This window comes from Cryptomeria japonica, chromosome 10, assembly GCF_030272615.1.
Source record: "Cryptomeria japonica chromosome 10, Sugi_1.0, whole genome shotgun sequence".
Classification (NCBI taxonomy): Eukaryota; Viridiplantae; Streptophyta; class Pinopsida; order Cupressales; family Cupressaceae; genus Cryptomeria; species Cryptomeria japonica.
In genome coordinates this window covers 85,455,768-85,483,289 of record NC_081414.1, presented here as the reverse complement: position 1 = coordinate 85,483,289, position 27,522 = coordinate 85,455,768, and the positions used below count along the sequence as shown (strand labels likewise).

Sequence of the window (27,522 nt, the reverse complement as noted above, 5' to 3'; positions counted from 1 at the left end):
CCTAGGTTAATGCCCCCAAAAGAACCAACTTTATGGTCACATTAATGATTGCAAACATCAATCTTTATTTGTGCAAATGCTCTTATAATGAATATATAAATTTTAATTTTTTTAGTTCATGAATTGAAAATGTTCTTTTAATGTTTTCTCTTTAGGATGAGATAGGATGTTTGGATATGAAAGGATGCAAATTGAACGCACTTGAATACTTCAAATAAAATTACATAACAATTCACACAAACATGTGCTTAGTTTGTTGATAATGACTAGTGAAATAGGTGGTAGTTGTCCAATTTTGAATTTAAAGTTTGAGATCAAGGGGACAAATCTAGAGTTGCTAGATTGATTATGTATATGTGGAAATGACCTATGATGATGGAGAAATAAAGTCTATGTCTAGAATGAATGTTTGATCATAGTAGTTGCAACAAATGCGTTTTGTACACAAAAAGATGAGTATAACTAGGACAATGAGCCCCAACTTTACACAAGGTTGCGCCATTTGTAAATGTGTAAATGTATTAAGACATTCTCTCAAAACATGAACACAACTAAATGGGAAATGCCATGGGTATGCAAATTTCACCATTATAATCAAATTGGAGTATAGTGCCATGGGTATGCAAATTTCACCATTATAATCAAATTGGAGTATAGTAAATAAACATGAGATATAATTGTGAAGGCCCTATTAGAGAGAGAGAGAGAGAGAGAGAGAGAGAGAGAGAGAGAGAGAGAGAGAGAGAGAGAGAGAGAGAGAGAGAGAGAGAGAGAGAGAGAGAGAGAGAGCGCCTCATCTTACTAGAAAAAATGCACTCATATTTTATAATCAAATTTTATAAGATAAGATTTCAATTTATTTTGTAGCAGTTTTTTTTATATATCATAAGTTTGACCTCCATTTTATAAATCTTGAAATCACATTCTTTTAAGTTTTTTTAAAGAGTCAACTTACTATCCTATTTGCCAAAACCTTTAGCAAGTGTCATGCCTTGTAACTAGTCATTATAGAGCGTCCCAACTCATTTATTTTCGTACAAAAGGTGTGAACTCATTTTTTCATGTAAGTAATGTTTTTATAATCCATCAAATTATATGATAATTTATCGAAGATGAAACTACTTTTATATCCCATTGTCTTCCTTTGAAATGAACTTACCTTATTTTCCTTTATTTAAAAAAAAAAGATAAAACTTGAATATTGAGTTTCCTTATTATACTTTAGAAGATATATATTTGAGTGTTTGGAATGTTTGGTTGGTTAGGAAATTGGTACATCTTTTTTTAAAAACTTAAAGAATGTGGTTTGAAGATTTATAATTATGTGAAGGCCAACTTATGATATAAATAAAAAAATACTATAAAAATAAATTGAAATCTAATCTTATAAAAGATAAACACATATTTTTAATTTATAAATTTTCAATTGAATTTTTTATAAAATGGAGTTGATAATTAGTCCCTTTAATTTATAATTTTTAATGAAATCATTTAAAACACCAACTAAATTTTAATTTAATTAATTTATAATATTAATTTTCTTAAAAATAATCCTGAACCTAATAACTTCCCCTAAATTCTCTCAACTAAAATTTTACCATTAATTACTCTTATATTATTTTATAAAATAACTTTTGAATTTTCCATATAACACTAGTAAATAATTTTTGAATTTTCCAATAATTTCTTAAAAATAATCATGAACCTAATAACTTCCCCTAAATTCTCTCCACTAAAATTTTACCATTAATTACTCTTATATTATTTTATAAAATAACTTTTGAATTTTCCAAATAACACTCGTAAATAATTTTTGAATTTTCCAATAATTTCTTAAAAATAATCATGAACCTAATAACTTCTCCTAAATTCTCTCAACTAAAATTTTACCATTAATTACTCTTATATTATTTTATAAAATAACTTTTGAATTTTCCAAATAACACTCGTAAATAATTTTTGAATTTTCCAATAAACACTCGTAAATAATTTAAGTAGGCCCTCCATGAAACCATAGCCTAAACCTAGCATTCAATTATTAGTACTTGTAATGAATTTTTTTTTGTTATGCTTAAATAGTTATTAAAAAAAATTATTTTGACCAATCATAAACAAATATTTTTCTTTCTTTAAAATTTTTAAATTTATTTTAAAGTATACATGCATATTTGTTAACTTTATAATTAAAAAAATATATTTCTCTTGTAAACGATTGGCTAATACTTTTTTCCCTCTTATACACGGGTTTCTCGGATGTATTTGTTAACTATATTGCTTTGAGTAATTAATTTTTAGAATTCACAATCTTTTTTTCCTTAAAAGAAGTTGCAAATTCACAATTAAATATGTTCAAAAATATAATAAAAAAAAGTTTTTTTAGAAGGGGTCAAATATTTGTTCCTCTAAGGAACCCTTCAAATTTGACATGCTTGAACTTTTAAACATTTATATCATATATGATTTAATTAAATTTGTGTTAACGGTTTTAAATTAAGTTTTTCTATGAATGATGTCCTTGAAAAAAATTTACATTTTCTTTTTGTTTTTTAAATTTGCATGAAATATATTTTAAACCAACATTATAAAACATTATAAATCATATTTTATGTGCATAAAGAACTTTTTTCATGTCTACATAAATAGATCTATAATCAAATCAAATAATAAAAGTATAAAATTGTATAAAATTTTAAGGGATATATATTTATAATAATAATTACATAAGTAAAAAAACTATCATGTTATAATAAAATAAATTACTATTTTTATTTAATTAATTTGACTTAATAAAATTATTATCTGTCAAGATTATTGTTATTTATTATTAATTTTAATTTTTCTTAATATTTAATTTTTTATATAGTTTTGTTTACACATTTTTGTTTATTATATTTTAGTTTTTAAAATAGATTTAAATCTAAAACTATTTCAATTATTTAACTTTATTTTGTGAAATTAAAAATTTATTAAGATTTCTTTAATTTATATTATTTTTTTTAATAAAATTTTAATTATTATGAACTAATTATGTTTAATTTTTTTAACTTAATTATTATAATTTTTAAAATATCATCATTATTAAAATTAAATCATAATTATTATTAAAGCTATACTAAAAACATAAAAAATGTGGAGGTGCGGAATGTGCTCAAGTAAGGACAGTGTTGCTACGTATTTTTTGCTTTTTCGACTGATTTTTTCTGGGCAAGCGCGCCTTTCATGCAAATGTGAAAATAATAACAGAGGCGTCCATTGCCAACGTGTTATGGAGGAGTCTATTATCTCCACGCTTGGCAAAAGAATATTCCACAAATACTCTTATTTCTTTAAAGCCAGGGCAAATGTTGCCTTCATCTTTGGCCCATATGTTCACATTTCTTTGCAGCAAATCCACGCGTTCTTCTTTAAATCGATAAATTAATTTCCCGTTTCCTCCTGCAGATCATGCCTGGTGCCTGAATATAAACAGCCATGGTTTTGCTGAGTAGACATCTCAATCTTTTTCTTATATTAATTCCCTTATTCTTAGGAATATCTAATGGCTGTCAGGGTCTCTCCGATGCATATTCAAAAGGGGCAGAGGATAGAGGATTTATGCAGATCACCGTCTCTGAAAAGGGCCTAAACTTTGTCAAAACAATACTCGTCCAACAGGCTCTGCAATCTTTAGTTCTTTTACATATACCTGTTATAAAAAAATCGTTCTATTTTCCATTAATTGCCCACTTCAATGCAGAAGTATATAATTCGTCCATTGTCAACGTTGAAGTGCCCGTCTCATCAATTCAATTGGGCACGGAAGGAATCAATATTATAACTTCAGAAGTGGAGGTGAATTTGACTATGCAATGGAAGTATTATTATACAACTTGGTTAGTGCCTGATCCGGTATCTGACGAAGGACGAGCGTTTGTGACGGTAAGGAGTCTCTGATTCCCTGAACTTTGTAAATCGCTGAATGCCTATCCAGAAATGATATATGCGATCCTGAGATGCAAGACAACCTATTCTAATTTTAACAGTTCTGTTTGAGATTTACCCCTGCGGCTAATGGGATTCTTTCTAATCCTTTGAGTCCCATCATCTTTGAAAATTGAGTTAAATTGCTCGTTATAGTCCTCGCAAATAATTATAAAGATGCATTCCCACTTCTCCGTCCCGGGCTGTGCGTAATTTACCTATTTAAATATTGTTTCTAAGATTTGTTTCCCCTTGTCACTTTCTCTCATTTCCTCATTCCATCAAAAAATGACTCGGTGAATAATAGTTGTAATCAGATGAATCTTCTAAGTTATCACACATTAGGCATTTGTTTGTCTTCAGTTCGTATGGATGGGCCTGGAGGATTTCACGTTTAGATCACAGACTTAACCAAATTAGTTTGCCTCGACAGTACTTTCCATTCAGAAAATTTTGCAATCGCTTCACCTTTCTCTGATATATAACAGCAACGAGCTTAGACTGGAGCGTACTGTACGGGAGATTATGTTTGCCAATTCTTTACACTTGTAAGTTATCAGCATTAGGATTTTGCTTGTCTTTAGTTTTTGTTATATGTGTGGATGGGCCTGGAAAATTTGGGATCTAGATCACAGGCTAAACAAAAACTAAATTTCCTTTACACTGCTTTAAAGTCAAAAAATCTGCCTTCACCTTACCACGGCAACAACCTTAGACTCGAGCACACCGTGCCAGAGACTATGTCCACCAATCCTATTTTGGAAAATGTCATACAAAACAGTGAGCATGTTTTAGCCACTCACATGTTAATCATATGAAATAATTGTAGTAACGCTTACGAAAACTAGTTTTGATACCTTAGCAGTGAAAAGATGTCCAACACAAATATAATGCTTCCATATTACTGATATTCTTAGCCTATTATTAGCCCTATGGAGGATTAGATAGAGGACATAGTTACTGAAGTTTGTTATTTAAGCAGGCATACCAGGTATTATGCTGATATTTGAGAAACTTTTCCACAGATTTCAGAAACCTGCCGACCTATCATTCTTGTTGAAGGGGAGGATTATAATGCATAAGCATGAAAGATCAGACCTTTACCATAATTCAGAAAAGTGCTTTACCATAACCATACCCAATTGTATAGTAGAGAGTTTAACAACTTGCAGTGGACAAATAAATGCAAAAGGAGTTATCAGATTGGTCTGGTGGGTCATAATCTGAAAATTTCACTACATGAGTTTAGATATTCACACCATCACATTTGAAACAGTTTTCACTTTTATGTTTCATTTCTAAGACTCATTATCATAATTTGTTTTCTGAAAGTTAATTTTGTTAGCTGTCACCATAAGGATATAATTGATTACATCTAGTTTTCTTTTGTGTTTTGACTGTGAATATGATTGTGAGTTATAATTTCGTTTACTAAGAAACATATGTTTGGTAGTATGGTAGTACAGTCAACAAGCAGTTTGCATAGAACATGTGGTTTAAATTTAAAATCACATTGTGATTGGAGCAAAGTAATGGAGATACCAAATCTTGTGAAGTCTATGTTGAAAAAAGAAGCAGAGACATTAATGAGTGAAGAAGATGCAATGGCTAGCATGCCAGCATCCAGAGACCTTCGTGCCCCAGCCAGTTTGCTGATTTTATGGGCATGGGATGCCACATCTACCATTTGCTACATCTTCAGGGTAATTTAGCTGCTCACATATTGCAAGATTTAGATGAGGCATCTTGTCTTTATGAGGTGGTGAAGCTCAATTGTTGCACAAATTGGAGCCAAGTACATGTTGTTGACCTAGAAAGCAGGCAGGCAATAAATACAATTACCTTTATTGGCTGCTTGATCCCTTAGATTCTGTCTCTAATGATATTCCATTGGACACGTAGAGCCTAGCCTTCTCTGCAGATTGCAGTATTGTCCATGCTCCCTCTATTATGAGGAGGGGAGTAAGTAGAAGTACTATGCTATTTAATATGAAAAAGAATGTTTAGTGCTGTGGTAGCACACTCACAAGCTGTTTGCATAGAACAAGTTCCTCAAAATCAAATTAATTGTTGCAAAAGTACAAGGATTCTAAATATTATGATTACCATATCAAAACAAAGCAGAGAGATCAAGTGCCAACATGTAAACACTGAGAAATTTTGCATGCCTCAACCTGTTGATTTTAATTTTTATGGTGATGATGTGTCTCAGATGGTGTTTGCTTCGTCGTTTGAGCACTTTTTCCTGCTCAAATATATCAATCTTTAGATGATGCATCTCTTCCTGAAGTTAGCAAAGGTCAACCGTTGCATACATTGGAGCACGGTAATAAGTGCTGGTGAGCTAGAGAATAACTAGCAACTGATACATTGCTTTAATCAGATGTGGGATATCCCGGATAACTTGCCTCTTCTGCTCATCTCCAGCTGTAGGACAACACATGAATCGTTACTCAGGGGACATTGCCCTAGTGGGATGGATCACCTCTTGAAGGTGATTGAGCTTGGTTGCCTCCTTGTCTACTTGATTTGAATCTATCAAAAAAGATTTTAGAGAACAATTGTATTATACCATGCAAAGAGTTTTCTTTGAGAACGCTTGATTCCAAAGTGAGACTATTTGGGAATGTCCATTAGGCAGAAAACTTTAAACAACAATAGTTTTAGACATCCTTTTCCTTGAGACATAACCAAACCATATGTTTGAATGACTTTGGCCTTTGATGAACTGAACATTTGGAGTGGATATTGTAGCTTGGGCTGTTAAAGTAATCAGATTTGTTTTCTGTTATTGCTTTGTCTATTTGAATATATTTATTAACTATGTCTTCAATAATATCGCTGAGATAATAAGAATACTCTTAGTTCAATTTTGATCAGAATTACATGTCTTTGGCTTGCACTTGTAGATTTCTGTGTTTTCCATTTGAATCGATTTCATCCATATATATGTTTGGTTAGATGTCTTATGAATAGACACGCCTCCATGTGAGCATAGTTCACATGGAGTCATGTCTCTTCATAGACATACTTCATAAACAGCAATGAACGATTTAGTTGTCGTTTTATATTAAACGCATGTTAAATACCGAAACGTTTTAGCAGAATGATCGATTATATTGATCATTCCATTGATCAATATATCGATATTCATAAACCGATTCTTATAATCGAATCATGATTGTAGTCCATATAACATAGACATCGATTTCCATGATCGATATTGATTTAGACTTCTTAGTCAATACAAACAGATTCATCGGTTTACATAATTGACTTCATTAATGGTTAAGCACATAATGATCTTTAATCAATCCATTGTATGATCGATTCTCTTTATCATTTAATCATAGATCGGTGATGATGATTATAATTGTTTCCAGAATAACATGATTTATATAATAATCATGTGTGTGTATATTTAATTATATATATCTATATATATATCATTAGATATATATAATCATGATTTAACATCATCAAGGTAAATACATCAATCAACTATGTGAAAGGATAGATATCAATTGTTCACTTGTATGACTTCATTGGTTAGATTAATGTGACCGAAGCTACAATCATCAACACTCCCTCTTAGCTAGGGAGGATTAAATCTATCCAAGAATGAAACACAATATGTCCATTTATTGTGTAGAGGAGGAGATATCACCTCATCGTGATATCTGGAGTTTATGGTAAGAACACAAGAATATCAAGTCACATGATATTCACCATAACTCACAAAGTATCCATTTTATGGTATGTGCACTGGCATCATCTCTCATGATGCCTACCATAAAGGATATCAGATCATGGCATATCCACGGATATTAAGTCACATAACATCCACCATGACTATGTCTTAAAACATTTAGGTTTTATTAATGATATCAAGTCTCATGATATCTACCATAATATCTTTAGAGATGTTAACTATCATGACATGTCCACGGATATCAAGTCTCATGATACCCATCATGATAATGAAGTTGATCATTGTTAAATCGTCACCTTACAATATCAATCTATTACAAGTGCTCATTATTGAAAAGTCGTCACCTTTCAACAATGTTCACAAGGAGTCCATGAAGTCATGGAATCACACACACATGACAAAAGAGTTTACACATTAAACATCTTTTAAATATTAGTACAAATAACAGACTCAATCTCAAATTTAATTTACATTTTCAACCATACCAAGTTTATTTCGAATGTGTTCCACCTTTGTCTTGGAGAGAGGCTTGGTGAGAATGTCTGCTGTTTGATCACTTGTACTAACATATTTCAACTGAATCAGATTCCTTTCTACCATGTCTCTAACATAGTGATAAGGAATCTCAATATGCTTCGACCTATCATGGAACATTGGATTCACTGAAAGTTTTATGCAGCTTTGATTGTCACAATGGATGATAGTAGAATTCAAAGATTCACCAAACAATCCTACAAGTAATTTCATTAGCCATACCGCTTCTCTTGCCCCCATAGAGGCTGCAATGTACTTAGCTTCTGTGGAGCTCTGTGCAACTGAGGATTGTTTCTTACTAATCCATGAGATCATAGCTGATCCTAAGCTGAAGCAACATCCTGATGTGCTCTTCCTATCAACCACACTTCCAGCCCAATCTGAGTCAGTGTACCCATGTAAATCTGGGTCTATATTTTTGTATTTGAGACCATATCCAATAGTACCTCGTAGGTATCTCAGAATGTGTTTTTCTGCAACTAGATGTATCTGCTTTGGTTCACACATAAATTGACTGAGTGAATTTACTGCATAATAGATGTTGGGTCTAGTGTTGACCAAATACATCAAGAGTCCGATCATTTGCCTGTATAGAGTGGGATCTGCAAATTCTGAGTCTTCTGCTGCTACCTTCAACTTGTGCAAGTTTGTTTCCATGGGTGTAGTCATGGGTTTACACTACATCATTCCAAATCTCTTCAGAATGTCAATAGTGTACTTTCCTTGATTCAGGCTGATACCATCAGCTTGTTGCCAAACCTCTAATCTGAGAAAGTAATGTAAAGCACCTAGATCCTTCATATCAAACTCTGATGCTAGGTCTTGCTTATATTTGGTTTTAAGTGATCTTCTTCTATAATCAATAGGTCATCCACATATAAGATAAGAATCAACATTTTGCCATTAATTACCTTGAAGTAGAGATTTGGATCTGCATCGTTTTTGAAGAATCCCAGGCCCAAAAGGTATTTATCAATCCTCTCATACCAAGCTCGAGGGGCCTGTTTAAGCCCATACAGTGCCTTCTTTAATCTACAAAAATGTGAACTGGCTTCATGTATAACAAATCCTTTAGGTTGCTCCAAGTAGACTTTTTCCTCTATTACACCATTTAGAAAAGCAGTCTTTACGTCCATTTGATGGATTTTCCATCCCTTTGATGCAGTAATAGCAATCATAGCTCTGCCGGACGTATATCAAGCAACGGGAGCAAATGTCTCTTCATAATCAATTCCCTCTTTCTGAGAGAAGCCTCTGGCAACAAACCGTGCTTTGTATTTTTCAATGCTACCATCTGCAGCATGCTTAATTTTGAAGAGCCATTTTGATGTTACCATTGATTTTCCTTTTGGTCTGGGTACAATGTCCCAGACATCATTCTTAATAATGGATTGATACTCTTCTGTCATAGCATCTTTCCAAACTTGAAGATCTATAGCTTCTTCAACACTGGATGGTTCTGACTTGATGATCTCACCCATCAAAGACAATAGCTGGGTATTTGTGAGGTCTTTTTCTTTCTCTGAAGGTTCCCTTCGGTGCTGCATAATTCTTAGCTTCTTGAATCATTTTCTTAGCCCAAAGTGGTCTCTTTCGATTTGCATTTGTGTTATTAGGTTTATTCAAGGTTTCACTTTGATCTTCATTTTCCATCACTTCATGAGTCTCCCTTTGAATTTCAGGAGCATGATCCTCTTCCATATTTTGAGGAGGCTCTTGATCTTCTATCTCATGAGTGCTTGTGGATCTTCTGAAAGCAATGTCTTCCTCAAAGATAACATCCTTGCTAAGTTTAGTCAATCTTTGTCCAGGTATGTAGATCCTGTAGGCTTTAGATGTTTCACTATAGCCCACAAATATTCCCTTCCTGCCTAAGGGCTCTAACTTAGACCTCTTTTCCTTAGGTACATGAATGTAGACTGGACAACCAAAGATTCTTAAATGACTTATGTTGGGTTTGATTCTAGTGAATACTTCTTCAGGTGTTTTGTTATCTATAAGTGAATGAGGACACCTATTTTGGATGTAGACAACAGTCCTAGAGGCTTCAGCCCAAAATGAAGTTTCTAAGTTTTGATCATACATCATGGCTTTAGCAGCTTCAACAATAGTCCTATTCTTTCTTTCTGCCACCCCGTTTTGTTGTGGATTATAAGGAACTGTAAACTCCCTCTTAATCCCAGCATTAACACAAAAGTCCTTGAACATTTCTAAAGTATATTCCCCCCCATTGTCTGTTCTTAATGTTTTGATTCTATTTCTTGACATGTTTTCTATGAGAGTTTTGAATTCCTCAAATCCATAAGGATTTCTTTAGACTCTTTACATTTTAAGAAATATATCCATATTTTCCTAGAGAAATCATCTACAAAGATAATATAATACAAGAATCCTCCTATAGAGGCTACAAACATGGGTCCACATAAATCAGAATGAATGAGTTCTAGTAAATTTTTTGATTTACTATTACTATTGTGTAAAGTCCCCTTTTGTATTCTTTCCCAAGGCACAACCCTTGCATGTTCCTTCCTGTTCTGGTTTGAGCTTAGGTAAGCCTATTACCATTTTCTCTATGGAAGGAAAGGCACGAAAGTGGAGATGTCCTAATCTTCTATGCCAAATCTCATTTGTATTAGTAGATTCATGTATTAGGGCTCGAGAGGGAGAAGTGCAAAGTTTATAAAGGCATCCATGTCTAACCCCAATCATATGAGCCCTTTTTATGGTTGAGTTCTTGGGCCATGCTAGGACTTTCCCTTCCATAAAGGTTATTTTGTATCCTTTATCTTCAAGTGCCGAGATGGAAACTAAGTTTCTCTTTATCCCGGGTACAAACAATACACCTGTAAGATGAAGAGAGATGCCTAACTTTAGATTTATGGTGCAGGTTCCAATTCCTTGTATTGGATAGTTAGTACCATCCCCAATAGTCACTTCCTCATCTGAATTCTTCACTAGATTGTCTAGATGTTCTCTGAATCCGGTGATATGACGTGATGCCCCACTATCAATTATCCAGGTGCTAAGGCCTGTTGATACTTGGCTTGATAAGACTGAATAGAAAACAAGTTTCTCGGAATCATTTTCCATGCTAGCCTTCTCAACTTCAGCAATAGAGGCTTGAGGTTTTGGCCTATCCGGACACTTCATAGCATAATGTCCATACTTGTCGCATCTAAAGCACTGCACTTGAGACATGTCCCTTCTTCTTTTAGATGAGCATTTCCCATTTGCACTTTTGTCCTTTCTTTTGAAGTTCCTTTTCTTCCCCTTCTTGTGAGAATGAGAGTTTAGCACATGAATGTCTTCATTTGTGGTACTTTGATTAATCCCCCTTGTGACTAATCTGGATTCTTCTTGAATACAATCTGTTTTTAATTGATCGAACTTGGGAAGTTTTGAACGAGCACTTATTCCCTGAATAAATGATTCCCATGATGTTGGGAGTCCATTTAGAGCGAGCATTGTTAACTCCTTGCTTTCAATTTTATGGCCAATGGTAGAGAGCTGGTCCCTTAGCTCTGTTATCCTCATAAAGTATGATGTAACTGATTCTCCTTTATTCATTTTCACATGATGAAGTTGTCTTTTCTATGTGAGAGTCCTGCTGGTGTTGTTTATCTCATACATGCTCTCAAGGGATTTGAACATGTGGTATGCTGTGTCAAACTTAGAGATAATTGGAACAATGTGATCTCTGATGGCATCTACTAACACCTTCATGGCTTTGCTATTATTTTTGTTCCATTGAAGTTTCTCGTTTTCTTCATCTGGTTCAGGTACAACTCCTTTTACAAATGAATCTAATTCATTCTTTTTTAAAGTGAGCATAATCCTAAACTTCCATGATACGAAATTTGAGGCTCCTTCAAGATGATCTTCAAATCTAACTCCGCTTGCCATTTCGAAGAAAGGAATGTGATTTTCTAGGATTCAATGATAGTCTTGATGATTTTAAGTTTCAAATCTGATCGGATCTTCCTTAGACTGGCTCTGATACCATGTTAAAGTAATCAGATTTGTTTTCTGTTATTGCTTTGTCTATTTGAATATATCTATTAACTATGTCTTCAATAATATCGCTGAGATAATAAGAATACTCTTAGTTCAATTTTGATCAGAATACATTAGATGCCTTTGGCTTGCACTTGTAGATTTCTGTGTTTTCCATTTGAATCGATTTCATCCATATATATGTTTGGTTAGATGTCTTATGAATAGACATGCCTCCATGTGAGCATAGTTCATGTGGAGTCATGTCTCTTCATAGACATACTTCATAAACAGCGATGAACGATTTAGTTATCGTTTTATATTAAACGCATGTTAAATACCGAAACGTTTTAGCAGAATGATTGATTATATTGATCATTCCATTGATCAATATATCGATATTCATAAACTGATTCTTATAATTGAATCATGATTGTAGTCCGTATAACATAAACATCGATTTCCATGATTGATATTGGTTTAGACTTCTTAATCAATACAAACAGATCCATCGGTTTACGTAATCAACTTCATTAATGGTTAAGCACATAATGATCTTTAATCGATCCATTGTATGATCGATTCTCTTTATCATTTAATCATAGATCAGTGATGATGATTATAATCATTTCCAGAATAACATGATTTATATAATAATCATGTATGTGTGTGTATATATATATATATATATATATATACATGATTATTTATAATCACGATTTAACATCATCAAGGTAAATACATTTAATCAACTATGTGAAAGGATAGATATCAATTGTTCACTTGTATGACTTCATTGGTTAGATTAATCTGACTGAAGCTACAATCATCAACATGGGCCAATAGCCAAGCCTTGATAAATTAAAAACCAAGCAAAATAAGCATTTACATTCTTGAGAGATGATTTTCAAACTTGCTATAAACAAGCTTTTCCACATTTGTAATGAGGAACTAAGCTTCCTTTGGTCATTGAGCTTGTTTGGGGTAGTAAAACAATGAGTGTTTTGTTAATAAGCTAATACCAATATGTAGTTCTCTAATGGAAATTTTTCCACCAAAAACTAGAGGAAGAAATTTCCAACTTGTGGAAGATGTCATTTTGAAGGAGCTTAGATGGCCTTTAAATTGTTTTTGGAAAGATGAAATTGAGATTTGAGCTTAGACAAAAGTTTGATCCCTAGTCTCTAATATGTAATGCATCTTTGTTAGTTATATATATAAATATTTGGAAATTATTTAGTATTACTGTTGGCATTTTTGATGATTATGTTGTGATTGTCATTGATGGACACACGCTATGAGATGACTTTTTATATGTATGAGTTATGCTCAACCGGTATTTGTTTCAAACCGGTATTATGTTATAGTCTTTAGACTATCGGTGTCTTGCAGAAAGTGTTTACTGATCTCAAGCGGCATGAGGACCTCAAGCGGTTCGAGGATCTCAAGTGGAACGGAGCAAAGGAACTAGAAGCGACAGTTATCATTTTTCCAGTCTTCATTTCTGTCAACCGGTAATCTACTAAACCGGTATTTGTTTCAAACCGGTATTACTCTGAGTTACTGTTGTGACGTTTTCACACATCGCCCCATTGCAAATGGGGACCCATGTTTTTTTGCTCGTTTTGTTCGTTTTCGCTTTGCTTTTTCTAGGGTTTTGTTAGTTTGTTAGTTGTCTGGATTTAGGGTCAAGCCTTAGGGTTCTAATTACCGTCTTTTCGGACCAAAATCCAGTCGTTTTTGAGGGCTTTTGAGTTTCCTTTTCTAGAATGCAAATTTTGAATGAAATGAATTCGCCAGAATGGTCTAATTTTCAATTGGAATGTTGATGCAGAGCTTAAATTTGTCTAAGTGTTGAAGATGAAATGTGATTTTTTGTCCAATTGAATATTTTTGACCAAATTTTGACTTTTTTGAATTTTGATCCTAGGCATTTCAAATGATTTGTTTTCGCCTTGTGAAGTGATAAAATGTGTAAAATCATGATATTTTGGCCTGTAGGAGCAAAATCGCTCCTGTCCCTCAGTGAAGGACGGGAGCTCGTTTTCAAATATTTTACTATTCCTGCAGGGTCAAGATGAATTACGAATTGGAAGTGATGGAGAAAGGCGAGATCTTTCCATTGAATATAAATTGAAGATTTTCATGAGCACAGAAATGCCTCCAAGGGAAAAATCGCTCCTGTCCCTCAGTGGAGGACCGGAGCTACAAATCCAATTTTGCTTTGTCCTTGCAGGATTTTAAACGTCTTGACGATGTGAAAAGGTCCAGAGAGGTGCATTTTATCAAATGAATATAACTTGAAGCGTCGCCCAGGGGATCACATAGGATAGCAAGTCCGGCCTGAGTGAGGTCCTGATCCTGAAATTTGGCTAAGTCTGGAATGCCCCGATCCTGAATTTGACTAAGTCTGGAAACTGAAAAAACCTCCAAAAACTAGATTTTGCAATATAACTCCTGGAGGTCTGAAACCACTCTCAAACATCCTGAAAGTATATATGGAATATAACTTAAAGTATAAGTAACTTCTTTCTTATACTTAAATGTTATATTCCATTAAAATTGTCCTGATTGAGAGTGCGAAAAGTCAAATTTCGCTCGTGTCCTTCTCCAAGGGTCCAGAGCGAAAAGCGCTCCTGTCCCTCTCCAAGGGACCAAGGCGAATCGCTCGTGTCCCTCACCAAGGGACCAGAGCGAAAATGATTAGTTGAGCCATTCCTGACCTTGTTCGGACGAATCGAGACATCAAAGGCATGGTGAAGGACGAAATGAGCATGATAGAGCATCCAGACTTGATCAAAACAATAAAATGCTTAAGTTCGCTCCTGTCCCTCAGGAAGGGACCAGAGCGATTTTTGTTATAGATGATTTTCTCGCCAAGTTACGACCGATTCCAAGGCATGGATGAATGGAAGGACGCATTATGAACCCGTTGAATATAAATCTGGAAGCTAGCAAAGTGAAGTGAAGCATACAAAGCCAAGATCGCTCCTGTCCCTCTCCAAGGGACCAGGGCGATATGATGATTATATTGCCGTCCCTCCAAGATCAGGACACTCCAAGGCGAAGAACAAGGTACCAAGGACGTTTCGAAGCATCTCCATCAAGCACAAAGTTACAAGGATCGCCACATTGAGGGATTTGCTCTAAAATATCCTAATTCGCTCCTGTCCCTCAGGAAGGGACCAGAGCGAAATTTCCATAAAGACCAAGATTTTGAAAGTTTAACAAGTATCAAGCCACCAAGAGGAATCAAGGGACGCCATTTCACGCATTGAAGGTAATGGCAAGTTGAAGAACGCAAGGACAAGCTTAAAAACTTGAAGTTCGCTCCTGTCCCTCAGGAAGGGACCAGAGCGATATTGATTATATTGGCCAAGTCTCTCAAAATTTACGTCAAGCCAAGGTTTTGCAAGATGGTAAAAGGTCTAAGGCATCTTTTGAAGGTGATATACCAAAGTGTTGAACGTTAAAATGCTACCAATTTGCACAAAGAGCCTATATCGCTCCTGTCCTTTGGACAAGGACCAAAGCGATTTTTACTAAAACACTCATGTTCCGTCAAAACCAAGACAAGGCAAAGATAGGCATGGTCAAGGACGTCCTTTGGAAGACAATGAATGAAGAACAAAGATCAAAAGTTTGCAAATTTGAACCAGGACACTAGGATCGCTCCTGTCCCTCAGGAAGGGACCAGGGCGATATTACATCCAAAAGCACTCATTCACACATGCAAGTCAATCTAACTCAAAGGACCCAGCTAAAATGGCGATTTGGACGTAAGGATGAAGACCTTGGACGTAAAAATTGCAAGAATCATGACCAAATTGATGGATCGCTCCTGTCCCTCTCCAAGGGACCAGAGCGATGAGGTACGTCCCTTTATTTTCATATTTTTGGCGCCAAATTAAACAATTCAAATTTCCTTAAATGCTAAATCGATTTAAAAATTGAAAATCCTATTTAAATTGGCATTTAATATGGCGTTGATCTTTATTAATTATTTTTTGCCTTTATTAAAATCGAAATTTGCAAATAAAAAAAACGCAAGGCATTAATAATTAATTATTTAATTAATGAAAAATCGATTTAAGCGCTCAATTAAGCAAGTCGGCCTTGTCATTTCATTGCAAATCATTTAAAAAATGGTTTTATTTTTATCAAGTCGGCCTAAGGGGTGAAGGATGAACGCGCTATATAAGGGGGGTAAAAACTATCATTTCTACATCATTTTTTTTACCTTTCTTCATGCGAATCAAGGAGAAGCGAATATAGTGCGAAGTGTGTTCGAAGGTGGTGCGAGTTTCATTCATCCAAGGGTGGCGCGCTTAGTTATCAAAGGGTGGTGCGAATCCAAACCAAAGGTGATGCGAAGTATATCATCAAGTATAGAGTGCGAATTACGTTGAAGACCAAGGCGAATTTGAAGATCCATTTGAAGACCACGCCAAAGTGCGAACTTGAAAGATCCATTTGAGACCACGTCCAAGGCAATAATTGAAGATCACGTTCTCTCCAGAGGTGGCGAAGTCAATTTTGAGGAGATCATATTGAAGATTACTTTATATCTCAAATTTTGCCTAGGCAAATTTTGTTTTTGCATTCTAGAGTTAGCTCTCTATCGAGGTATGGCGATTTAATTGTTATTGCTTTATTCATTTATCGTCATATTTCAAATTTTGAAATTTTGATTCTTGAATTTCTCTTGGCTCAATCGTTGTATTTTAGGAAATGATGACTCTAGAGACTTATCATGAGGTTTCCTAAAATTTGCTCTCTAATTTATGTTATGTATTGCAAAATCATGTTACTAATTTTGAAATGTTGTGTAGGTGTCAAATGGAGGTCTCTTCAAGGAAAATCAAGCCGGATCAAGGACGGTCTTCGCCAGGACGGTCTTCGCCAGGACGATCAAGCCAAGACAAGGGCGACCTCTTCCAATCCAGCGTTCCAAGGCGAGGTACATCATCCTGCACATCAAGGACAAAAGGAGTTAGAACAAGAGTTAATTAAAGATAGCCTCTCAACGACATCAAATTGAATATCTAGCAAGCTTCAAGTGTCAGATGAGGTGGCATCCCAGTCATCACTCCTCCAGTCAGTGAAGTCCACCTCAGCATGTCCAGATTCAATGTACTTAACTCATGGAAGGTGGCACAAACTTCGATGTACCTACCCCGGCTATCCATTGGTCGATTTTTCTAGAAGGGACATGTGTCCAAGCAATACAATTTTATCATTGGTCAAGCATTAAATGTTATGTAATGGTTGTAACAAACCCTAATTAGGGTTTTCATTGTAAAATCTTGGCCATTGATCTTGAATTGATCTAAGCCATCAAATTGTATTGTGGGCACTATATAAGCCCAGGCATTTCATTTTGTAAAGGTTAATTTTAGATAGAATTAGAGAGAGTTGTAAATAATTGATAGAATAGCAATTAGAGTAGAATAGGAGGACAAGGCAAGAAATTGTTGCCATTGATTGTAAACAAACTCCATTTTCATTGAAGTAATGGTGAAATATGTTGTTTTCTTGCAATTTGCATGGTTTCTTGTTGAGTCTTCAATCTTAGATGGTAGATGATTAAATGAATGGAGGGAATGTGATTGATTGATGGTGGAATTCGTACATCCATACTACTAGCAGTTTGTTGATTGCAAACTTGCCTTGTGTAGTCGACTGGAATCGTTCAGCTTAAGCTCAATTTCAATTTGTCGCCTCTTCATTGATATGCATCAACTTGGATGGTATCTATGCCTGCGGTGATGATTTGAACATCATAAAGCTCCCTTAGAAGATCGCACTAGTCTTGTGTAGATGTTCCATTGATGTCAAAACAAGATCTAGTTAGAGTTTTGTCAAAGATCAATCATTGCTCCTACATTCTTAGTATTAGGATTAGATCCTCTCTTCGCCCTTATCCTTTTTCCATTTTTTCCAAATCTAAGTTAGTAAGAGCCTGTGTCCAGCAAAGCAGATCGGAAGTTTAATGTAAGTCCCCTTGTGATTCCAGCAAATCACATCATACCACTGGAGCTTGTCCACACGTGGAGACCCCACTAAAAGAACCTTGGAGTCTACCTAACTGATCCTTTACGCGAATCTTCAGCAGTTAGAGACTATTTTCTCAAGAGAGGATAAGATGCCTTTAGGTATTTTATTCTGTGTATGATTGTGTACAAAATACACGTCAACAGTTACCAACCGGTAATCGGTTAAGTTGTATAAACCGGTAATACTCTGTGATGAGTTACCAACCGTTATATCTTTGTGATGAGTTACCATCCACCGACACTTTGATGATGATTTTGTGCCGTGTTACCAAATGTGTCTAGATACAATGAACCTAGGAACTTGCAATGTAATCCTATTGGACCGACATGAAATCAGATTCCTTTTAAGGACATCATGTCTAGGGTTTTAATATGTGTGTAGCTGTTAGGGTTTGAAGTGGTTGATGAGTTCTTATATGTGCGATCTTAACAGAAAAGATCAAGTCTGTGTACTGTAACAGAGTGTGGATTTATTGAAGACTGAAGTAATGCTGAAATGCATTAGCAATAAGCTATCATGGATCTAACCAAGTAGACTGTGCTATTTGCTAGATCATTCACTTGTTGATTACTCACATCTTTGACAAGTTGGAAACCCTTAACCGGGTAGGCCCAGAAAAGCCTTTGTAAATCCTCTAACAAGGTGACTCACATCTGTGGATCTAAAATCCTCTCACAAGGTAGTCTTTAATCGGACTTATCTCCTAATAGAGATTGAGATTCCTAACAGGATTTGTTCTGGTAAAGAACATTGTATGACCTTAACCGGTCTGACCTTAATCGGTCTGGTTACTATTCTGCAGATAGTTACTTGTGAGTTTCATCTCACCGTGGTTTTTCCCATTTGGGTTTCCATGTCAAAATCTCTTGTGTTATGGTGATTGTGCTTCTGTGGGTGAATGCCTTACTTGCTGTTTGGTTTGCATTTGTGTTAACCGATTTGTTAGTTAAACTGTTATACCGGTTTACCGCTAGACTGATAAAGTATTTGAGTACAGTAATTTTTGGTATACTAATTCACCCCCCCCCCTCTTAGTATTCATCAATTGGTATCAGAGCCAACCTTTCTATAAGTCTAACCACTTGGAAAGAGATATGGGGGAATACACTGTGAGGGAACTTACTCATCGGCTCACTCAGACTGAGCAAGCCTATGATGAACTTAAAGTCAAATATAAGGCCTCTCAGGCAAAAAGAAGAGAGCATGCTGAAAAACTGATGGAGCTAACTGAAAACAGTTCTTCTGATGAAGCGGACATGGAAGCCCTAGTTCAAGAAGTTGAAAAACTGAATGAGTCCAATGCCAACCTAAGAAGGGAACTTGAAGGACTAACTATCAGAATGTGTCAAGAACTTGAGAATCGGAGGAAAGCTGAAGATCTGGTAAAAGACAAAGATCATGAGATCTCCAAGCTGAAGCAAGAGATCAGTGCACTTACTGCTCATCTTCATGAAAATAAAATGGAAAAGGAAGAAATGCAAGGTGAACTACACATGGCTGTTTCCGAGAATGCAACCTTGAAGGAATCCAATGCTGCTATCACCAAATAACTTACTGAGTCAAAGGAAATACTTGCCAAATTCAATAAGAGCACTGTCAAGCTAGAGCAGAAGCTTGAGTCAGCTAAACCGGTAAAGAATACCAATGGACTTGGTTTCTCTGAATATGAGGAAGGTGAGACCTCTAGAACAAAAGATGGAGCATCAAAGAAACAACCGGCACCAAAGGATAAAGGTAAGCAAAAGTTCAAACCTGTTTGCTTTAATTGTCTCAAGGAAGGACACATTGCTAATGTATGTAGAAGTAAGGCTTACAATAGCTTTCCTTATTTTCTAAACGATAAGCCTAGACCTAATAGATTCAATGGTAATTGTTATGCATGCAACAAGTTTGGGCATAGAGCATTTGAATGCAGGTCTGTCATGCACAACACCGGAAGGTATCCTCAAAGGAGTAAAGGAGCTTTTTCTGAACCCTCTAGGAACCGGAACCCAAACCGGTTTAATACCTATAATTATCAGTCAGGAAGCAGTGGTTATCAAGCGGCAACTGGATGGAGAGCAACCTGTTTGATCTGTCATGGTAATGGTCACACTGCTGCAACATGCAGAAGGAAGAATGGAAACATGAATAATGGACCTTAGAGAGCACCTGGAATGATTTGCTATCATTGCAACGAACCGGGTCATATAGCAAGATTCTGCAGAACGAGAAAGAATATATCGGATGATATATTAGTAACTCCGGAAGGAAAGATATGTTAGGAATCCCATAGATACTGAGAGGGGGGGGGGGTGAATCAGTATCTAACCGGTGAGTAGAATTTCCTGAATTAAAACATGCAGAACATATTATAACAGTGTACCAGTATGCAAGAAATAATGTAATAAATAGAATTAAGAACATCCACATGAAAAGCACACCATAACACAAGGTTTTAACGAGGAAACCCGGTGTGGGAAAAACCTCGATGGGATTTGTGACCCACAATATTCATTCACTGGCCAATAAGAGAATATTACTTACAATAGGGGCCTGCACATGCAGGAAGGCCAATTGCCTAGAGCTCACTGCTCAATGGGAAGTCTCACTGACTTACAATGAGGATTATACAAATCCAATATCTTGTACTGCTTTACAATAACATCTATAATGCTTGATCCAGTACTGGTTGCTGCTTTGCTTCTTACATAAACCCTTAGCCTATATTTCGCATAATAGGTTTGCCTAATATTTTTCCTTAACACTTCCTCACTCATACCAAATGTCTACAATGATCTCTTTTATATATAAGAGTCATTTTACAATTTGCCAAGTCGGCTTACAAAGTTTTTACAATAATAAACAAAATATAATATAACAAAATCCTGTCAGCCTCTGTGCCGGTATACTTCTTTTCTTTGTGCCGGTGCCGATGACCTGAGTGCCGGTGTCCTGAGTGCTGGTGTAGAGTGTGATCTGTTGATGCCGGTATAATGCCTTTGCCGGTGCCATAGGATTGCAAGGTTGCCATCAATGACAAAACCTTCAATGACATACAATGTCTCATTGGAGTGTGCATATGCCAACAAGATAGATGTTCAAACCGTTCAAACGGATATGAAGAAAACCTGGAAGAAGAAGCCAGAAGAAGTGATTCAAGAAGAACTGGTTTCTGCACCTAGTGTGGAAGTCACTAATCCGACAAACTAAGCATCAGAAAAGCTTAGGGGGAGCAAATAGTGAAATATCTCGAACCCCCGGTATAAACCGGTAAAAGACCTTAACCGGTAAGTGATACTTGTCAACTGGCAGAAGACTGGAAATGGTAAAAGGTAAATTAGGGTTTACGCCCTAATAGTGGAGCATTTATTATGGTAGGTGGAGAACTTGTTTAAAAGGATTTTTCAAGTCATTTTTCACTTATCAGTTCTCGAGCGAAGAAGTTTTTTTTAAGCACTGAGTGACGAAAAGCGATTTGGATTGCGATTCGAAGAATTCTCAAAATCTTGAAGAAGAATCAGAAGCGAATATCAATCGGTCAAGTGTAGAGCACAAAGCAATATTTCAGCAACTGAAGGAGTGAGTGACGAAGTGTAATTTGCAAGCCCTAAATTTTGAATTACGAAGGTATTTCTCAAAATCTCTCTGTTTATCATGGCTTCCGCAACACACTCTAGCCCTAGTGCACCCGTTGATCCAGTAGACTTCATTCAACAGAAGGCAAAATACAATGCCCTCTCTCAGATACCCGCTGGTGTTATAGTGGAGGAAGGCATTTCCGATTACATTGACTGTAAAATTGAAGACTTAGGATCTCTTGTAATCCATTCCCAGTTGAGTTTGTTCTACGGGAAGGACAAGAAGATTAAACCGGAATTTAGCATCCTCAAAAAGAAGAAGCTTCACAATGCAGTCTATTTCCTTGAAGAGTTTTCAGATGATCACATCCGCATCATTTTGAGTAGAGTGCACGGTGATAAAATGTACTTAGAGCGGATGCATGACATCACATCGGAAGCAATTCATGTCATCACCAGTTTCTGTAATGTTGGTGAAGTGCTAGCCCTAAGGAAGATCAGCAAGACGAAAATGACCAAGCTCACCGGTTCAGTGAGCGACTCACGAGGAATGACTGTCAATTCCATCAAGGACGATCTGGTCAAATATGCGTGTATGGTGATAGGATACCGGACGTTCCACGCTAGCAGAATCTACTCTGTCTCTGCTGCAGCAGTAAATGCTGCCTACCGGATGATCATGGAAGATGCATCATTTGAATTATGCACCTGTATGCAAAGGCAACTTCTGGTGAACCTAAAGTCGATTAAACAGGACAATGCCTTGAGATTTAAGTTTGGACAACTATTGGTTGGGTTGTTCATCTACTTCCAAGGTTACTTCCCAGGAGTCGGAGATATTCAGTGGTCTGCCGACCAACCGGTTACAAAGCAAATCAAGGAAAGTCTTCAAGTGGTTGGAACTGGTTATCTAGAAGTTCTGAACAAATACTTTGATGAGTTCAGACGCAAAATGAGCCAAAGAGTGAGAATATCAGGTGATATTGTCAAGAAATATGAAGATGACATCTGCTTCACCATCGGAGTTGATGAGTGCATAATGGAGGCGGTTGAGCCTAGACAGGAAGAAGTGGAACCGATGGGATATGAGGTAATGTATGACGTGCTAGATGGGTATGCCTCTACCCTACTCGCCTCGCCCCTTAATCCAAAGGCAAAGAGAACCAGCACCTATTTGGTAAGGGTTACATCGGTTGAAGAACCGTCAGTAAAGAAGGGAAAGGCAGTGCCTTCAGTGTCGGCACTGGTTACGATAGCAAGTCCCAAAGTGACCAAGTGGTCACCAGCAAAGAAAAAACCGGAAGCTGCACCCGCCAAAGTCTTTGAGAGAAAGCGGAAGACAAAAGACACCACACCAGACTCAGAGGACACTGTGTCTGAAGAACAGCCTAAGAAGACTAGGCAAACGAGGAAAAAGACAAAGAATGAACCGACAACATCTGCACCGGTAAATATTGATATTTCCTCCTACAAACCTTTGACACATTGTCAAAGAACTATTAAGAATATTAGAAGAAAAGTACTTGGTGATTTGAAAGAGTGCTTTGATGATTTTAATGATGATGAAAAGAAGGAAGTCGAACAGGAAGTCATCAATTATTTATGTATTAATGACCGGTGGCCATCAGAATTTAAATCTGAGACACCCGATTCTTTGTATAATTCTTTAGATAACAAGTGGCACATTGCCATAGAGAAGTGTTGTGCGTTGCACATGCCCCCTGTCGCCGACAGGGTCCCCCTTTCCAGTTTTGAGTTTTTTGATCGTCATCCCGAGAATCGAATCAGAGTTTCTCGTGTCTCCTCGAGCGAGTTCGTGATCAGTCCGTAAGCTGATCAACGTTGGAGTAATGAACCAATGAGCCCTTTTGACTGATCTGGCTTTCGGGCGTAAATACCGAGAGTTTGTTCCAAAATTTCAAAACTTAACGCAATACAAGCATCTTTTCGGACTTCAGGTCCGAACTTGGCGAAAGTCAAGATCAACAAAGTTAAGTTTTAAAACGTTGTGCACTCCCCCCTTTTTGGATGTAAGCATCCGAAGGTGAAAATTCAAAAAATTTGAAAGCATAAGGTGGCAATCGCATTCCGGACCCTAGGTCCGAAATTTCCAAAAAATTAAAGTTTCAAAACATAACACTGCCCAACAACGTTTTCGGACCTTAGGTCCGAATTTTAGTGAAGGTTAAGTTTAAAACACAGTGCAATAGCATACTTCGGACCCCCGTGTCCGAATAACACAAGCTGTTAAGTTCTAAAAAAACATATCAAACAGCGTCTTCGGACCCTAGGCTCCGAAAAGAGACAAAGTTAAAGTTTTTTTTAAGCAACGTCAAAAAACCACGTTTCGGACCCCCGCGTCCGAATATCGACCAAAGGTGAAGTTGAAGTTTTAAAAAGAAAAAAAAACGCACATCATCGCATTTCGGACCCTAAGCTCCGAAAAAGGCAAAGTGAAGTTTTAAAAGTTAAAACATTGTGCGAACATCGCATTTCGGACCCTAAGCTCCGAAAAAGGGAAAGTGAAGTTTTAAAAGTTAAAACATTGTGCGAACATCGCATTTCGGACCCTAAGCTCCGAAAAAGGGAAAGTGAAGTTTTAAAAGTTAAAACATTGTGCGAACATCGCATTTCGGACCCTAAGCTCCGAAAAAGGCAAAGAGAAGTTTTAAAACATTGTGCGAACATCGCATTTCGGACCCTAAGCTCCGAAAAAGGCAAAGAGAAGTTTTAAAACATAGTGCAAACATCGCATTTCGGACCCTAAGCTCCGAAAAAGGCAAAGTGAAGTTTTAAAAGTTAAAGCATTGTGCGAACATCGCATTTCGGACCCTAAGCTCCGAAAGGGCAAAGTGAAAGTTTAAAAACGAAACAGGGCGCGATTATCGTTTTCGGACCCTAAGCCTCGAGCGCCGGCGAAAGTCGAGGAAATTAACACTGTGCGATCGCATTTCGGACTTTAGGTCCGAACCAAAACGAGGGCAAAGCCGAGTTTAAAATCCAACGCATCTCCTCTTCGGGCTAAAGATCCGAACTTTGGCACGCGAAGGCACAGTTTGTAACACAAGGCCAGGGCAAGCAGAAAACGCAGAAAACGAAGTCCTAAAAGAAAGCGAAGTTTTAGCGTAGAAGGCACAGTTTTGACGCAGAATCTACTATTTCAGCGCAAACCACACCCCTTACCCCAGGTCCGAAGTCCGCGAAGGCTAAATCAAGAAGCCTCCAATTTGTCAAAATTCAAAGAATGCGATTCAAAATTTGAAAGAACTCTTAAATCCGAAAACAAGGAGGTAAGACACCGCATCATCCTCCCATCAACCATTTAAAATTCAGGTTGCTAGGCACAGAACCATGTGAAATTGATAAATCCTCTTTCATCCTCCAGACCGCGAAAATTTAAACAGGAAGGATAACCGTTGGGATTCAAATTTTGCAGGATCATCCGCTCGCCCCGCGCAACAAGGTCGGGCAATCACCTATCATTCGCTCCAATCAGGTAAGTACGCCTTATCGCGTACGGTCATTTAAAATGTGTGAATCAAATAAGCAAATACGCAAAATTTGAAATGCTTAGAGTCTGCATCTCCGTTATGCGAACATCCAAAATTTAGGACTTATTCCCGGAGTTTGGCCGAAAACTGCATCTCTTTTCAAAATTCTCATGTTTTGCCTTTGTTAAAATTAATCCAAAAATTCGAGAGTAAGAATGCTTAGTCATAAATCTTCAGGAATATGATGCTGTAGAAGTTAATCAGATTGTTAGCCCAGAGTGATATTCAAACTAATCTCGGTCTGTTGAAACACTTCTGTTATTATCTAACCCGCATCGTCATTCTCATGTCACCTTGTAATCCGTGTCTGGCTGTGCAGGATAAATGCCTAAATCAGCGGCGGAATCATCAAGAACACCCGCTGCAGCAGAAACCTCACGAGCATCCAAATCAGACATCCCACGGAAAGTTGAAAAAATGAAGTATCAGTATCAGAGAGGAGGGTTAAGAGAGTCAAAGGTCCAGAGTATCTGGGACAACATCGGTGACACCGACCTTGGCCACATTGATATTCAGGATTTCAGGGATCGGGTCTTCTCACCCAATGCATATGGCAGACCTAGGCAAATGCTGGAAAGTGGCATCGCCCAAGCAGCAGGTTTTCCTCCAGCAATCCAGAACTATGAATTAGTAGTGGAAGCTGCTCGGCATTACGAGCCAAAGTCCAGATTAGTGCTTCTGGAAGATATCACTATTGCCGACTTCTCCCCTGAGGCTATTGGCGATGCATTTGATATCCCCTTTCCAAATAATCCCATAGCTACAACAATGGACGAGGCACAGGGGGCGTATGATATGAACCCAGCTCGATGCAGGGCACTAATTAACGAAGAATGGTTCAAAGAAAAAAGGCCTTCAAGCACCAGGATTGTGAAAAAGACCCCCAGAAGTGACTTTCATAATGAACATGGCGATATGGTCACCTTACTTAGCCGAGTCATGGGACTCCCTAAGTCCAACTACTTTGAAGAATGGATGTTCTATTTTACAGAACAGGTCTTTGCCGGAAAGTCTAAGTTTGACTGGGCTCAGATCATAAGTGATAACATCCACGCTCAGCTGATTGAGCTTGAGACAAAGAAGTATTTCACCATGACCTCCTATTTGGTCTATATGTTCGCAAAGAACCAGCCACTGCCAGGATTAATAATGAAAGGTGAGATCGGGAATGGGCCTGGTCAGGTAAAGGTTTATGATTGCTACCCGCAGCTGCACTACCAGGATATAGCTCAAAGGGAAAAGAGCAGCCCGGCTTACGCGGTTGGACAGTACGAACGTGTCAACGACGCCTTCACAATGCGCCTAGTCAGGCTAATGCAGGGAGGGTTACACATAAGGCTCTCGGAGCAAGCTACCATTTTAGTGCAGAGGTATGGGGCCTGGTTTATTCAGTTCCCAAGATTCTCCTACATCCGAATTGCTGGCTTTGAAGGTGCCCCCCTTCGACTTCCGCGGTACCCAACCGATAAAGTAGTCCTCATGGAGGTGGCAAGACAATCACGCCCTGCCGGCATATTATTACGAGAAAGCAAGCAGGCTGGATTCGCATTTCCAATGATCATAGGCAACCATGATGTCCAATTGAGAACTCCCACCCTAGCAGAAGAGTCCCTTGCAGAGCTAGCCTCTTATGGCCTACAGGAACATTTCCCAAGAAAATGTTTTGATCATGACAATTTGGCAAAGAGAGCTTACGGTAGGCGCTACAGAGCAAAGGAGTCAATTGAAGATTACTGGAAAAATTGCTCCGATGACTACGAAGTCAGGCGACGGGAATATTCTAGATTGAGTGTGCAGCAAATGCGACTCTTTGAGTACCGTCGGGTCCCGGATCAGCTCACAGACTCGGGGAACTGTCTCCAAGTCCGGGAATTCGAAGCAGTGAGGCATCTCTTGCCAGGCGTTGATTGGTCTCAAGACCCAATCACGGATTTCGAAGCAGTCATGGCAGCCCCGACAAGATACACAGATCAATGGTTACAACACCAGATCGAGAGGCTAGTCCATGAAGGGGTCCAGTTTACTTACCATCTGATGGGCAATTTCGACTCTCAGTCTTCCGAAGATGAAAGGACATCAGCTGAAAAACCAGAGAAAAGGAAGAAAACTAAGGCTTGCAGAGGGACTCGGACGTCCAAGAGGACAAAGAGGGAGA

The 27,522-nt window shown here is 37.3% G+C and overlaps 1 protein-coding gene across 3 annotated transcripts in view; it reads left to right on the top strand.

Moving 5' to 3' along the window:
• LOC131031518 (putative BPI/LBP family protein At1g04970) overlaps positions 1-27,522 on the top strand; it is a 133,451-nt gene that overhangs the window by 33,166 nt on the left and 72,763 nt on the right. The window contains exon 1 of one of the 3 annotated variants that reach the window (XM_057962641.2): positions 3,180-3,918. The exons of 1 other annotated variant lie outside the window; for it this stretch is intronic. In XM_057962641.2, coding sequence (XP_057818624.1) covers positions 3,472-3,918 — 447 coding nt within the window. In that variant the 5' untranslated portion in view covers positions 3,180-3,471. Of the gene's footprint in view, positions 1-3,179; positions 3,919-27,522 lie in introns of those variants that run through there. One more of the 3 variants, XM_057962639.2, reaches the window with a different exon arrangement.